The sequence below is a fragment of the Camelus ferus genome, chromosome 13 (assembly GCF_009834535.1).
Source record: "Camelus ferus isolate YT-003-E chromosome 13, BCGSAC_Cfer_1.0, whole genome shotgun sequence".
Lineage (NCBI taxonomy): Eukaryota > Metazoa > Chordata > Mammalia > Artiodactyla > Camelidae > Camelus > Camelus ferus.
In genome coordinates this window covers 62,814,647-62,830,506 of record NC_045708.1, presented here as the reverse complement: position 1 = coordinate 62,830,506, position 15,860 = coordinate 62,814,647, and the positions used below count along the sequence as shown (strand labels likewise).

The 15,860-nt window shown below is 35.7% G+C and overlaps 1 protein-coding gene across 1 annotated transcript in view; it reads left to right on the top strand.

Moving 5' to 3' along the window:
- TTLL7 (tubulin tyrosine ligase like 7) overlaps window positions 1–6,715 on the top strand; it is a 128,014-nt gene extending 121,299 nt beyond the window's left edge. The window contains 1 exon segment of the mRNA XM_032494673.1: window positions 2,007–6,715. Coding sequence (XP_032350564.1) covers window positions 2,007–2,127 — 121 coding nt within the window. The 3' untranslated portion in view covers window positions 2,128–6,715.
- The last annotated feature ends 9,145 nt before the right edge of the window (window positions 6,716–15,860 follow it).

Genomic DNA, 15,860 nt, shown 5'->3' with positions numbered 1-15,860 from the left:
AAGCAAAATAATGTAAGTTAGCTCTAACCCTGGACTCTGTACTTTTGTTGTTTCATCCATGAAAATGGAGATCTTTAGCTCAAAAGGCTATGGGAATATTATCATAATGTCAGTAGTAACTATTGCTTGGAAATTTCTCAACAGAAAGCTAGCAGAAGCTACTGTTTATCATAATGATCAATGTAATCAGAGTGCATTTTCAGTAGAAGAGTAACTCTCAACTAATACAGAATCACGGGTTTTGAAAAAATACCTCAGTTTCTTTTGCATCTTTGCCCTAGATAAGAAGGGTAGCTTTTTCATGGCAGAAGATGTCAGATCAATCATCATGACTCTGCTAGCTCTTGACATAATAATTAATCCATATAAATTACTCAAGTGATATTAAGAAAATAATTTATATAATCTGTGATGTGAGAAATCATTTGTTTCATTATTCATCACCCATTGTGTGACTTTGATTTAATTTGGTTTGTTGTAAGTTATTTTACTGCTTTATTAACTTAATGATTTAAGCAATTATTTATAGTTTGTGATATTAAGTAATAGATTTAGAGGATATTATCAGATAATTCATGATGAAATGATGTTTATGAATATTATGAATTCTGCCATTTTCATCTGAATGCTGCATGCAGTTCGATCATAATGAATTCACATTCTTCTACAAAATTCATAGAACACAGCTGTAAATGTCATGTTTCATTCCATAGAGGTCAGTAGTTACCAACATTACTTAACATAGAACAGGTAGCTAATAGCACCCTTGGCCCTCGATTTCTTCGTGCATCTATGGAAGTGTGACACTGTTGCTGGAAGATTCTAATGTCGAGAGAAGAAAATAAATGATTTGATGCTCTACCTTTGTCACCTTTTTCAAGATGAATTATAAATCTCATTCTGTTTCTGCTTCTGCTCTTGGAAATTTTTTTATAGATATCTTTGTCCCAACTTTCTGTCGTGTCCTTAACGTTACCAGGACTTAATGCTTTTAACAGTGATGCTTATTAGCATTTGCTCATGTGAATTTCCTTGATTATTTCTCTCTAGACATGTAGATTGGACTGGCCTAATGCTAATCAAAGGTTTTCCAGAGGAAAACATTATACAGGTGTACAGTCTTATTTGCAATTCTTAATTCTCAAAGCTCTGAAAACTAAAACTAGAGAAAATTAAATGAAAGCAATCCATTTATTGGCTCATCTGACCTGAGTTGACACAAAGTTGTTTATAGTCTTTATCCAATTTATTGTGACTCTTTCTACACTTCACTACAGAAACGTTAATGGTTTGTTTACAGAATGCTGCCCCAAGGCCCTTATGGAGATGTTATGTTATATATAGTGTATACATTATATTGTTCTAAAATCCACAAAATTCATATAGTCTGAAATACATTTGGCTGCAAAGGTTGCATGCACCCTGTAATTATGATTGTTTTTGGTATTCTATAATCATAAACACCTAGTAGTCTGAGAATATAAAAGTTATAATCTAGTTATGAATGTGAATCTTTAACTTTTTCCTTTAGATTACCTATAGTCATAATATATCAACGATATAGTATTAAATTGTAATCAGTGTTTCCAACATCCTTGAAATAAACAATTATTTTAATGTGGCTAGCTAGATTCTCATGTCACATATTTTTAAGAAATACTTGACTGGTTCTATACATTAATTACAGAGATTCATGGTGCATTCCAAATTTACATGAGTCATATAAACAGCCTCCTAGCCTGTGATTTCATGACTCTTTACGGGGTGTCTTGGGATACTGAGATCACACGTTGCATCTTCACTCAGCTCTTTGGGTGAGACTTTGTGACCCTTTCCCTGCCCCGTACTCCTCAATTCAGGAGAGGAACTCTTTTTATGTGAATTGCATTGTTAGAGGATCATTTCTCATGTAAGACATACAAGTTACTAACCACATAACAGTTCAGTGAGAGATGTTAATATTAATTTGTTTGTAAAAGTCTAATTTTTTTAACTATCATTTTTAGGTATTTACTACCAGGAAGTACACAATTCTTCATGAGAACACCAACCTACAACTTGAAATACAGTTCACCCGGAATGGCTCGCTCCAGTGTTTTGTTTACATCCCGATATGGCCATTTGTGAAACAGAAGGGAAGATCGCCATGGGTTATGCATAATAGCAATTCATTTTTTCCCCAAGTTAACACTGCAAAGACAGTGACCATTAAGTGCTGTTTTATGTATATATGACATATATATGTGTGTGTGTGTGTGAAAAAATATACACACATGCACTCAAATAACATATATTTATTATAATATATGAAAGAAGAATTAGCAGAAAACTGGATATAAGATTTAACCTTTCTGAAAATGTAATAAACCATGTTAAAATTGTTTACACAAATATGTGAATGTCTAGAATTTGCTAGGTTTGTAAGTAATACCTTCCTACTAGAAATGTTATTTTTGCTGCAGAGTATATAAAACAAAATTGATCTTGAAGATCCCATTACAATGTTAAATTATTTTCTAGATAACACATCTTTTGACTTAAAAAAGCATTACTAGTAAATTACCTTATTAATTTCCTTATATATTGTAGCCATTTAAAATTAAAAAAAAATTAGAAGCTTGATGATAGAATTAAGTATAAAACGGGTTCGTCATTACTGTAGCACACTGCAAAGGACTATAACAACCCCAACCTGATTCTCCAACATTTTTATTCCTCTGTGTGGAAACTTAGCTACTCTTGATCATGTATATTTGCAGTAAGGCTCTAGTGAGATCATATTATGATCTAAAATGGAAGACAATCCAGTGAGTTAAAAATAAACTTACTAGCTTGTATTTTTACTTTTCATTAGGAGTCACATAAAGGAACAGAAAATGATGGTAATGACAAAATCTTTCCATGTGATTTTTGTATCTCCTGCCACTCTTAACACTCACTTTTATTTGGCAAGTGTATCTCTGATGGGTATATACGGTCAAATACAATTTCTTCTGTTCTTCAGAAGTAGAAGAGCTGACATTTTGAACTTAGTTTGATGTTACAGAATAACGTGTCACACTTACTAGGTCTCTCAATGCTGAGACCAACTCACATTTCAAAGTCTAATACAGCGTTTCCATATTGCATCATAAAAAATAATCTAAATTATTGCAAGTAGAAGATTCTGATCACTAGATATTATTAGTCATGGATGTGCCCTTGAGAATTTAAAAAAATCAGAATAGAGTATGAAGTTTTCTACTTGTCCAAAGTTATTATGCATAAGTTTCATAGCAGTCGACTTCTTTTTCTTGCTTACAGTTTCAAAAACGAGTGAGCTTTCAGTTTTCCATACAAATATAAAACAGCACATGGAGATCCTTAGAAACTGCAGTATTCACCCTTTAGAAGTTTACTTGAACGTCTCCCAATAGTTTTATTTTCTCACAGATGCTAATTATTTGCAAAATTCATGGATCTTTTGCCTCCTTTTACTTTCCTGAGCTATTTCCAGTAAATCAAGAAATGGTCCCAAAGCAGAAGGAGAACTGGGAGAGGCAAACTGGCCTGGTTTAATTCCCAAGCTGGATAACTGGCAACCCAAAGCTGTAAGTTAGATGTATTTTGCTTTTAAAGCCATGTTCTGAAGCTGTATTAGGATAAAAGAGGTTTTTCCCCCAAATTGTGGCTAGCTACTTGATTGTTTATGATTGCCTAACATCCGTATTCTAATGGATGCTTTTCCTTACTAATTGCAACTCAAGGAAAAGTTTGTTACTGTCTTTGTGGAAAAAGAAGATAAGGGTGTCTGGATGAAGGAAGTTACAGCATAGCTCTGAGTGTTTATCACTCCAACTGGTGAATTCCTAAATATGTTTAGAATTTTTTACGATAAATAATGCAAAAGTTGGGATAGTCACAAAATTATTATAAGACTGATCAGCAAGTAGGCCTTGTCATGGAGCAATTTTAGTCATTTTTCTTTTAAATTCATGGTTCATTCATGAATGAGACACGGTTTCAAGTGTCTGGTGTGTGATATCAACCCAGTTTGTTGGCCACTCTCTTGCATTAGCTTAAATCAGAAGGGTTACTTAATTTTGCTAGAGTGGGCGCTTTGGAAATTCTGTCCTTAGTTGTACAAGAGTGAAATTTTTATTTAAAACAGAAAAAGAATGTCCAACATATCTTTCCCGAGGGGAAAAAAAAGTACCGAGTAGAGAGTAAATTTAATTGTATGAAGCTACCCAACTAACTGATGAGCAAATTTCATTTCTCTAGCTACTTACGTCTGGCTTTTTTTGAGTACCAGAATTTTATTGCCCGCATTTGCCCATTCATCCTGATCTAGTCTGATATGATGAAGTTGTGAATAAAAGCCCTCATTACTTATATATACTAGCTGGTGTGCTGTGGACCAAGCTTGGGGTAGTGCTCATTCCCTAGTGAGAGACTGAGAAGAGAAGATACAGTAATAAAGTGTGGGCATCTCCAGAGGCCGTAGAAATGTTTTAGAGGTATAAAATATTCCTTAGTTTTTGTTATAAATTTTTTATTCATGGAGTTAAAACACATCAGTAGTAATGATAGCCTGGGCCTGACTTGCTCTTCTAGGAGAGAAAATAACTTTCTCTGAGGAAGTCCAGAAGCTCTCCAGTCTCACCAGGAGACTTTAATAAGGAATTGGCTTCCTTGATGATGAAAGCATGTTTTCATTCTGTTATAAAAAAATACATCCCTGCTCATTCTGTAAACCTAATGCTGTCCAGAACTGTGATTGGAATGATGTCCAAAATTGTATCAAAAGCAACCTTTTAATGTTAAATGATTATTTATTAACATAGTATGAGATTGCAAATTAGTTTCCATTTTAATAACCCTGCATTGTAATAGTTACCATTTGCTTTATGTAATCTGTTGAAGGAGCTATTGTGATTCATATCATGATTATTAGCAATAGTTTTTTTTAACCTTGCACTTGTGAAAATAAAGTTGCAACAGGGTCAAATATGGAAATGGTAGTGGTAACCTCTGTCAGTGACAAAGATCTACACGAATGTTTTCATATTTCTAAATTAGGTCTAAATACACACTGTCTGCTAATTCTTTCCCCCAAAACTAAAGTGAGCCAAACTCAAGCAAAAACCTCCAACCTTCCTTTCACCTAATGTTTACACACAGCTAGATGATAGTGGCTTCTGGACATCAGGGAAAGGATTTCTTTCTAATTTTTCTTTTTAAATTGGAAAGTATATGATTATAGAATTTTGTTATCTAACTCAAAATTCCACGTATTTTTAATATAAAGTAATCTAAATGCTTTCTTCTTTAGCATGTTAAAGCCATTCCATTAAAAAAATTCTCTTTAAATCTAAACATCCACATTACTTGACCTTATCAAAAGTACCAAAAAATTGATAGCTGCATAAATTCTATTATTTCTAGTTTTCTATGAAGCACAGATTCATTCTTAAATATATATTCTTTAAAAAATAATAGCAAATACCTTGAGAAGAGTGATGAAAAATACCTTCGTTTTCCGTTCTGTAATGCTGTTTTACATTTTGAGTCTTAACTGTACTTGGTTCTACGGTTTAAACAGTAAGTGTAAGTACCATTAGTTGTGTTCCTGTGAGCTGGTGATTTTGGAAAATTTGCTTTTCTCTTTAAATGAAAAAATTTTAGCTTTCAAGAACTGAAATTTAGTTATGTAAATATTTTGGCTAATGCTACTTATAAATAAATCAAAATTTTGGAAGTGTATTCATGAACAAAATTTGATTCCTTACATTGTTTTTTTTTCTTTTTTTTTTTTAAACTTTAAGTTCCATTTGAAGTTTTGACCTTTGAATGGACAAAGTCAAGAAAAGAGAAATCCTGCCTTTTAAACAATGGTTTATGGTGGTGTATTTTTGCCTCAGCATCAATAAAACTTAGATAAAATGTGTTATTGGATGAAGTTCAGTTTTTCTGCTGAGATTTTTTAAGAACAAGGTTGAAGTTTCAATGCCTACAAACATTAATTGTCTGGATCCATATGAACCAAGATACGTGGCTACAAATAACAGTCTTGCAACCAAAAATTGATATTTTAAAACTTACTGCATACTTTGAGATTGCTGCCCCTTTTTTAGTGTTTTTTGTTTTCTGTTTTGCTTTATCATGAGTGGGTATATGGTATATTGAAGGAAAACTATTCAGGTAACACATTCTGCAGTAACTGAGCTGTATTACCTAAAAAGAGTTACATAAAGCTTTTATTTCATCCCTACCTGTTAACTTGAAAACTATTGGTAAATCATAATTCAATAAACTAAAATCTTATAAACTAGTAAGAAGACTTACCTTACAAAAGTAGTCAGATAATGCTGATTCTTCTCTTCCAAAGGCTAAAAATGACAGTTCTTGGTCCTGAGATGGTTGGTTAGTACAATAACTGTAGTACACGCCACAATGTTGAATATTAATAGATTTGCTGAAGATTCTGGGTTTGAAGATTAGCTTGGAAGCAATACACTTGCTACCATGAATCATGACTTAAATTATCCCCATGTGTTTTACTGCTTGTGTATGAATGCAAATGTTGTTACAGAAAATATGCTTGAAATGTCAACACGATGTGCAATTAGTATTGCATTGTCATGCTTCAGCATGTGATATCTGTACGGTGACGTTATTTCAATTACTCAGATATGTTACTATAATAAAAATGTTTAACATAAGAAAGTTACAATATGTCATCAGATGGTTATTTCTGTTACACACACACACACACACACACACGATGTTCTTAGAAGAGAATGGCTCTCAATCTTTCAAGGTGATGAAATGTATTTTCACAGTAATTTTCTTCTGCTGTACAGACAGCAGTAGCACTATGGAGATAATTTTACCTGCCATTAAAGTCAGGTCAAGTAAACAAAATTGGAGTCAGTTCCTCTCTTAGTTAGCTGGAAGGCAGACTGTTCTAAAATTTAGAAATGACACTTTCGTATCTTTCTAGTGTCACTGATTATAACAACAGCATTACTAATCTGAATAGAACTATGCCAGCATTTCAGCTATGATGTTAGTTTTTTTCAGGAATTTGTAATTTTATCTTTATTAAAACATCATGCTAAACCTCAATAGAAAGCATAGTCTAGTCTTAATGCCATTCAACCATTGTTCTATAAGGTGATTATATATATATAAAGAAATTAGAATAGTTTTTCTTTAAAGAAAGGAAGCACCTTGAATGAAAATTCAGTCATATGATAGGAACTCTAATGCATGTATACATTATTTTTTGGAGGTGACAATCAAATGATATACATATTAACTTTTTAAATGTATTTTTAAAATTTTGTTATTAGTTTTATGAAGTAAAAATATATAGAAGATTTAAGTGCTGAATTTTTTTCAGTGACAGGTAAAAATGAGGCCAATTGGGATAGTTTGGTATCTCCTTATTTTATCAAATAATTTGTAAGACAAATATATATTAGATGATGGGAAATCTTTTAAAATTATAAAAATAAAATATTCTGATATAACCTCAAGTGTTAGAAAACTTCATGTAGTGCCTTAAAACAAAATGAACATTTAGCTTTTTCACAGAAAGTAAGATAATAGATCTTTAATTTGGAGAGAGTTATCTCTTAATGATTTTTCATGTAAGTACAGAATGTGGTGACAAAAATGTCCATCACCGTGGTCAGATAAATGTGGAAAACATTGAGTGTATAAATTGGAATGTGTTTCTTCCTACTTTCAGGACCTCTTCTAAGGTATTCTGAGATGCTCTGAGAGTCCCTCACAAGGGACTAGAGCATGTACCAGTTCCTAAACTAATTTTACTATTGCATCTTTTATTGAAATGCATCTCCCAGAACTAGTCTTCTATTGACTGAACTTCAGGAAACACCCGAGTAAACCAGTTCACTCACTAATAACATGATCAAGGCATTCAGCTCATCATTTATTTATTAAGTGCACACTGGTGGTATAATTATGAATACTGACAAATCTAGTGCAAGACTTTACTTGCACTTGTCGCTTGAGAGTGTGGTCATTTCCGGAGGAATAGCTGAACAAGAGTTTCAGCAGGGATGGCTTGATCCAGGAAAGATGGCCGTAGATAGGCTTAATGGTAGACAGGAGTTATGTTAGACATTTGAAACATAATTGTGATATGCAAAGTTATGTAAAATGCTTAAGATGTGGTCAGGATGTGGCTCAAGCCCTTCTGAGAAATATTAATGATGTATTGGGTCTGGCATGATAAAAGTTTGTCTTTAACGACAGTCTGACGTCACCCATCAGCAGATAAGAGCTTTGTGTTAACACACAACATATCTAAAAGCACTTGCCGGCCATCTGAAAGATTCTTCTTATACAAATGAAAAGGCCTGTTTGTGGCTGACAAACTTCCTTCAAAGCTGGAATTTATTAAAATTATGCTGTGTACTTGAGAGAGACAAAATTTATTGAGCCAGTTTTCTCAGTGTTTTAAGTTTGCCTTAAGCTGTATGTTAAACGTGTGGGAAGCCTTAAGAAGTTTCACTTTTCAGTTCTGTTTTGCCCCTTATGAAATATTGCCACATTAATCTCCTTTTAAAAATATAGGAAATATACTACTGTTCACTATATTTAGGGACTTATATACTGAATAGCACTTATAATGGCCTAAACTGAACTATTTTATACAGTTAGCAAAAATACTGAAATTTTGGCTTGGAAAGTAGTGTCTAGACTGGTGTACAGAAGTGACCCCATTTTTATAACTTTATAGTAAGACAGCCTTCAATATTTGATATAGTAATAGAAGCATACAGTGAAAATAAGCAAATTCTAAATCTTGTCCTGTCTGAAAACACGTGCAGGTAGGCATAAACTCTTTAATTATTAAATTGACGCTGCTGCGACAAAAACCTTCAAGGATGACAACGAATCTATATAAATTTAGCCAAGCTCTGTTCTATTATAGATATGCTGTTTCTAGTGTTAGAATAAGATAACATGAAAAAGGTCAAGAGACATAATAAAATTTGTTTTTTTAAAACTGCAGATTGCTGTTAGCAATTAAAACAATATGTCATCATGTTTATAATATATCTGATTTAGGGGAAAATATATGCCGGTGTATACGAGAAATTTGAAATCCTAAATACAATCTGAGAAAATACCATTTCAGCATATTACCTCATTTTCATTAAAATGTTAAAAATGTGGATTCAGAGAATCACTTAGTCCTTAGGCTAAAAATAGGTAGATCATCAAAAACCTAATATCATTTTGACTCAGATTGGTATTTGTTCAGTAAATGTTCTATATCGTGATGTGATGTGCAAAGGAAAACTTAAGTTTGTGGAAGACAACGAAGGGATTTTTTAAAAATAAACAAATTTAGCTAATTCCATTATGTTTTTGACTCTTCCCAAACTGAAGCAATAGTCTTGTTGTCATGAAATACTTACTCCTCGTAAAGAATAGGTACCTTCCTCAGAAGTTAGCTTGATTTTGTGTTTTAGCCTCAGGCTTCTCAGCCAACGTTTACTTATATTTGCTTTTTGAAAATTTTTTTCTGATCTTTGCCTATTTTGGTTGTTTTAACTAAAGCACTGAGTTCTTCTCATAAATGTATAGGAAGGGCAAAGACAGATTCCACGTCTGCATTATTATTTACACTTTTGGATTAATATTTTTCTTCAGCATTTTGGTCCACATAGTGTCCTGTTTCTCTGAGCAGCAGGTAAATGTTTACACTTTTCTAAGTTCTGTGGCTACTCAGGACCTCCTGAGAATGGGTATCCCCATAAACCATGCGAAACCCACTTCTAGACCTGAAATGTTCCATCATTGATCTTGCTCGAAATTTCCACAGCAATTTGCAGATCTGACCTAGGCATTTAGTTATTAAATAGGCTTTGGGAAAATAAAGCTCCTTACAAAGGCTGGAGTCTGTTATCTTCCTTGGCTTAATATCCCTCATCTGCTTTCTTGTTTACTTTTCTTATGTAACAGAACATACACAGGAAATGGAAGCAGATGGTGTGATTTCCCATCCTGATTCTGCTGTGAACTACCTGGGTGGGACAGGGTCTTCGTTTCCTAAAAATTAATACGAACTTTGTCTACGTGAGAATTTTGTTGTGAGGAAAAGAGGAAGCACTAGCCTCTGTAGTAAAGTATTGTAATTTCCTCCTTGCATGTAAGAAATCTCATCAGTGATCAGAAGACTTCTCTTTGTGATTGTGAGTCTGTTGGGGTATCACTGGGTGTCAGTTTCTGTAAGAAGGGAACTAAGGAACTTGTTGCCAGGTGGTAAACATCTTCATCCAGTCTATAAAAAAAATTTTCATGCACCCACGCAATTCAGTGTCAAGGTCACAAAGTAAGTTAAAAGTTACTTACACAGCCAGAACTTTTGGATAAACAAAACCAAAAGCCCTAGATTTTTTTATTCCCAATAAAGTAAGATGCTGGTTGAAAGTGTGAGCCTCAGATGTCAGATGATCCAGGTTTCAATGACCATGAGCCTCAGTTTCTTCGTGGTGAAATAGGGCCTTCCCCATAGTGTTGTGGGGGAACTAATCGGGATGTTTTACACGAAGTTCTGAGCCTGGCACATACCTCCCAATAAATGTTCCTTGCTTTTATTTTCATGTGATGCCTTTCTCCACCATCCCAGAGAAACACAATTCTGTCGAGATATTTTAGGACTGAGCGATTCCCCAAACAAATATGGTGCTCTGGCTCACATTCCAGGTTCTCCCATCACAAATTTGCCAGCCTTGCTATTTAGTTCATTCTTCCTCTTGTAGCAGGTCAGTTTTGGACACAGGAACAATGTGGTTGCTCAATTCCCAGAAAGTTCCTCTAGCCGTCAAGATCTTTGAATGCGTTGAATACTAGGGAAAATTGTGCAATCTGTAAGGAACAGTCTTAAGTATTTGCTCTTAAGAAATGCTTAGTATAAACATCACAGTATTGCCATATACATGCCTCTTCCAAAACAAGAAGGAGTAGAGGAAAATTGTAATAAATGAAAAGTTTTATTGGCTGCTCCTGGTTTTACTCAATAGGGTTTGATAAATGCCGTTAGTGCCACACATGGCACTGGGTCTACTGCCTACCAAGCACTGCTAAGCAGAGCTCTGGGGTATACAGAGCTCATGTTCTGGGTGGGGAGATACATCATCTCTGCTAGATAATACCAACGAGGACAGGGGTGTGATGGAGATGTGAGGGGTTTGTGGCTGAAGAGCAGAACTGTGAGCATCCTATGTGGGAGAACTGGAAATAGTGTCACAAGAGAGGAGTGGAGTTAGGTCTGGATATGTGAGCTGGGTTTCAACAGCAAAAGAGAGGGCTCCAGACACAGGGAGAATCAGAGGTGAGACGGCCTGACTCGCGCGGGGAGCCAAGCAGCTCAGTGTGGCTCAGTCTGGGTTGGGATGTTGAGTGGATGGAGAGGGGTAGGTTAGGACCAAATTGTGAAATCCTTAGATGTCATGCTCAAGAGTTCCAATTTCACCCTTTACACAGTGGGATCAATGGGCATTTAGAAAATCAGGTAGTAAGGAGATGAGTGTCTGAGTTTCACAGAGTTGGCTCTGTTGGCCCAGTGTTGACCCAGAGGAAGACCGGGTGTGGTGGCAGGAAAGTAGCTGGGACCCCATGACTGGAGTGCAGGCTGGTTGGGATGGGAATCTCAGGTGGGGTGGAGGTGACCCAGATTCAAGAGGCATTTCTGAGGAGGAATCCTTCTGACTTTCGGCCCTATTTTGTTTGAGGAATGAAGGAGAAAAGTCGGGGAATTTTCTACTTTTTTCATTTCATTTTTCATGGTTGTGAAAAATGTAGTGTGAAAATGTGATGGTGGGTTTGACATGCAGGCTAAAGTTGCTCCTTTCAAGCCTGCTTCCCTTGGCTGTGACATGTAGTTTCATTCTGACAACCGCGTATCAAGCTGCATGTCAGGGGCTGTGCTGGATTCCAGAGAAACAAATGATTAATAAGACAACACACTCACTTTCCACGAGCGCCAATTCTAGTACAGGGAAAAGTCATCTAAACAAAGAATTACAATGAAACGTAATAAGGATAAAGAACAGAGGGATGTGTCAGGAATTCTATGAGATGTTCTATTCCTGTTAGCACGGAACGCCTCCAAGCTATGAGGACCTAGATCTGGTTCCCAGGTGGAATGGTCCATGTAGGTAGGCATTCAGATATAATGAGTAATTTGCTTAACGGGAAACAGATTGATGTCCAATATTTGGATTATAAATGGGAGTATATAGTAGAAAGAGGCAGAAAACAGTTAAACTTAGTCTTCAGGGAGTATTCCTGGATTTTCAAAAGTTTCATCTCAGCCCCAATGATGAGAGGTGTGTAGGGCAGTTGCTGGGAGGCGGGACTCAGGAGCAAAACTGCAGAATTTGAATCCCAGCCCCACCAGCTCCTAACCGTCTGATCTTGAGTACGTTCCCTAATATCCTTCTTCTCATTTTCCTTACCTGTAAAGTGGGGAATAATAATGGCACTATCCATAGGGTGGTGATGAGGACAGATTTGCGCATTTCTGAAGTCATCAGTGAGCGAGATGAAGTCTTATTTTCATTCCTTATGATGGAGAACCTTCAAAATAACGGCACCAAGGGTCAGGTTTTTATTTTATTAAGTAAATACGTTATTGATTTGGTGCCGTTTTGAAAGTTATTTTTATTATGTGGTTTCACAGTGGATTCTGATTATGTGTTGTATTTAAAACTGCTTCCCATGTATCTTCAACTTAACGACTTGCAACAGTGAAAATTGCATTTCCATTGATTGTTCTTGGCGGTGCGATCCTCTTTCTTTCTGTGTTACTGATATGATGCTCTTCCTGCTCTTCTGTCAATAATATTAGCGACTATCTTTCTTCACCAGATAGTCTATTCTGAGGTTTAAATGATAGAGAGGCAACCCTTGCTGCTTTAACGATTATATCTTTGCTAATACCTTTTCATCTAAGATATGCTTTTGTTATTGGTTTTCATTTTGAAGGAAATACATGGAAAAAATTTATTTAAAAGACACTGTTTCTGCCCTCAGCGTCTGGTACTGTTTATCAACTGCTCAGCTCTGCTGTCACTGTGAGTGACATGGTGAGAGCTATTTAACTGAACTATCGCTCAATTAGTCTCTTTCCATTATTTATATGTAATCATTATATAATTAATATTATATTTTTTTCAGTCAAATAGTCACCTTGAGGTATCGTATCTTCAAGCCGGTCTTGGCGCAGAGGAAGAACTGGAACACTGATCAATCAGACCTGCCCTGGAGAGCACCCCCACCCAGTGAGCCGCTCAGAACAGGAGCTCGAGCTGCCAGACCGCGCGCTGGGAGTTCATTTCAGTGCCTTTGACATCTGTGAGCGGCAGGAGATTGATGCTTTAGAAGTTAAGTTTTCCTGTCTGGGAGATAGGAGGTCCCGCTCTAAGGTTTTAAACAGCGTTAACAGTTGTTTCCTGAGGTTATTTCTCTGAACTCATGGGTAGGTCTTCCAAGGGAAAGGAAAACTGCAAAGTCTCTGAGTCCTGCCGTCCAGAATGAGTGTAACCCAACGAGCACATGAGGGTCTTGGTTTCTGGAACATCATTCTCAAGTCTTTGTCAAAAAAGCGTTTGCTTACATATTTCATGTCTTACATCATTCATGCAACTGATCACCCACCTTTTCTAGTCTCATATTTAAAACACAAAAGCACACTTGGTGCAAAAATACAACATTCACTTTGGTTGAGCAGTATTTTGGTAAGCCAAATTTCCCAAAGGTTCCTCAGCTCTATTTGACTCACACAGAGAACTGGTTAAAAGTACGAGTGGAGTGCCTTTCTGAAAAGATTCTTGATTTGGAAGGGAGGAAATGATGTCGTGAACAGTTTCTATTCTGACGTTAAACTGCTATATATTGTTTGAATTATAAGTGAAGTGAAGAGCAAGGAAAAGATGCCTGTTGGTTTCAAGATTCTACACTTGATTTAGTAGTATTTTCACTTGTACAATGTTAGTATGTAATGACTTCCCTTGAGAGTTTATTCAGTGTTTATTTTTGTTGCAATTAGGAAAATTTTTTTTGCTAATTGGTTAATTATACCTCAGTTGTCATTGATCGAAGGGAAAGATCTTCTTTTGGGCATGTCCTTTGGCATTTCTAGTGGTGTGCTGGTAAATATTTAGATATCAGTCCCCCAGACACAAACACACACACACAGAAAAACAAAACCCTGACTTATATTGTTTGCCAATTTCTGTAGTGTAAATACTCCCACTAGGACAGATTTCTAATATCAAAATCATGTCACTGAACACAGAGTTGGAAAGTTACGTGCACAGTTAGCTCTTGCAAGTTGGGACCAGTTGGCTCCAGCAAACCACCAGTTCTGATTTTAAAACTGGTAATCATACAAGTGTTTTGCTTTGTTTTTTTTTAACCAATTATTTGCACTATTGCTACAAATGTTTACCCAGTAAATTTTCTTTTCAAGTAGATTATAATTCATTTCTGCAAATTTGTAAATAGATCGAGCACTTAGGAGACTGCAAATACTTCCACCTCTCAGTGAATCTGACTTTCAAATCTGAATTCTTAAATAATTGGGGCCCTCCTATTCACTTTCTTTGGTACTTTGTTTATTACAAAGTGAAATTTCCTGGGAGTGTGTAAATGAAAACGTTTGAGTGTGTGCTCCAACTGGCTTTTAATTCATGTCAGTTTTAGAAACTCAGAAATATTTAAAGTAGTTCTAGCTGTTCTAAGGTTAGCAATTAGCACTTCAATTTGTGCAAATGGCACTGAAAATCCCGTATCAAAACAGACTGTTTCGCTTAACAAGAAAACCTGTAAAAGAGTTTAAAAAAAAATCAGTGGCAATCAATTTGAACAGTACTACTTTTTCACCAAGAGAGAGCAACATAAGCACACTTTACAAAAATACATTAAGTGACCATTTTACATTGAAAGTGGTAGAATCGTGTCCATGCTTTCCTTGGGAACCTGTTAATTTCCCGGCCCCTGAATCTGATGGATGAGGTGCAGTGATTAGTTAGGGTCATGGCAGTTGACAGTCTCCATACAGATCAGAGTTTTGTCTTTAGACATTTTCTGTGCACAGTACATATCTTCATCACTATATCATTCATCGCCCATGTTTGAATTTCTGAAAACTGACATTGTTTGTCCTGTCGGAAATGGTATTCAACAGGATATCTCTTCTCCATCTGGTATAATGAATTTAAGTAAAGCTGCAAGAGTTTTAAATGTGGGAGTGGTGGGTTTTTCACTTTTATACTGTTTGGAAGTAATTGAGGTGCATAATATTCAACTTTAAGAGAACTGGTATGTCTGGGACATTTCTTCAGGGAGATTTTAGTACTATTAAATGGGTGGCAGCTCTGAATACAAACAACTGACGCTTGACTGCAAAGTGGAAGTGTGAAGATGTCACCAATAAGTTTTGAACTTTGAAAGAATGAATTATGATTCACTTTCATTGGAAATTTTGCTGCATTTTGTGGCTTAAAGGCTTGCCTTGATTATTTTAGAGACACTGTTTCCTCTTAAGGTTTTCATACTTTAGTAAGACACTGTCTTTGGGTCACAGGGAATAAATATTAAACTTACACTGCTTCCATACATCAGCAAGAGTCCCTGCAAAACGTATCAGTTAAAACTCGATAAGGCCACATCTTAAAAACGTCAGTGACAAATGATTTATTATACTTATTAAATTCATGTTTTATGGATCTTTAGATACTTGTCAACCTCTGCGGAGGGGGGGGGGGGCATTTACCAGGGTGAGGGCAGAAGAAAAAGAGGTCACGGCTACAAATAAATGCGTTAGTTCT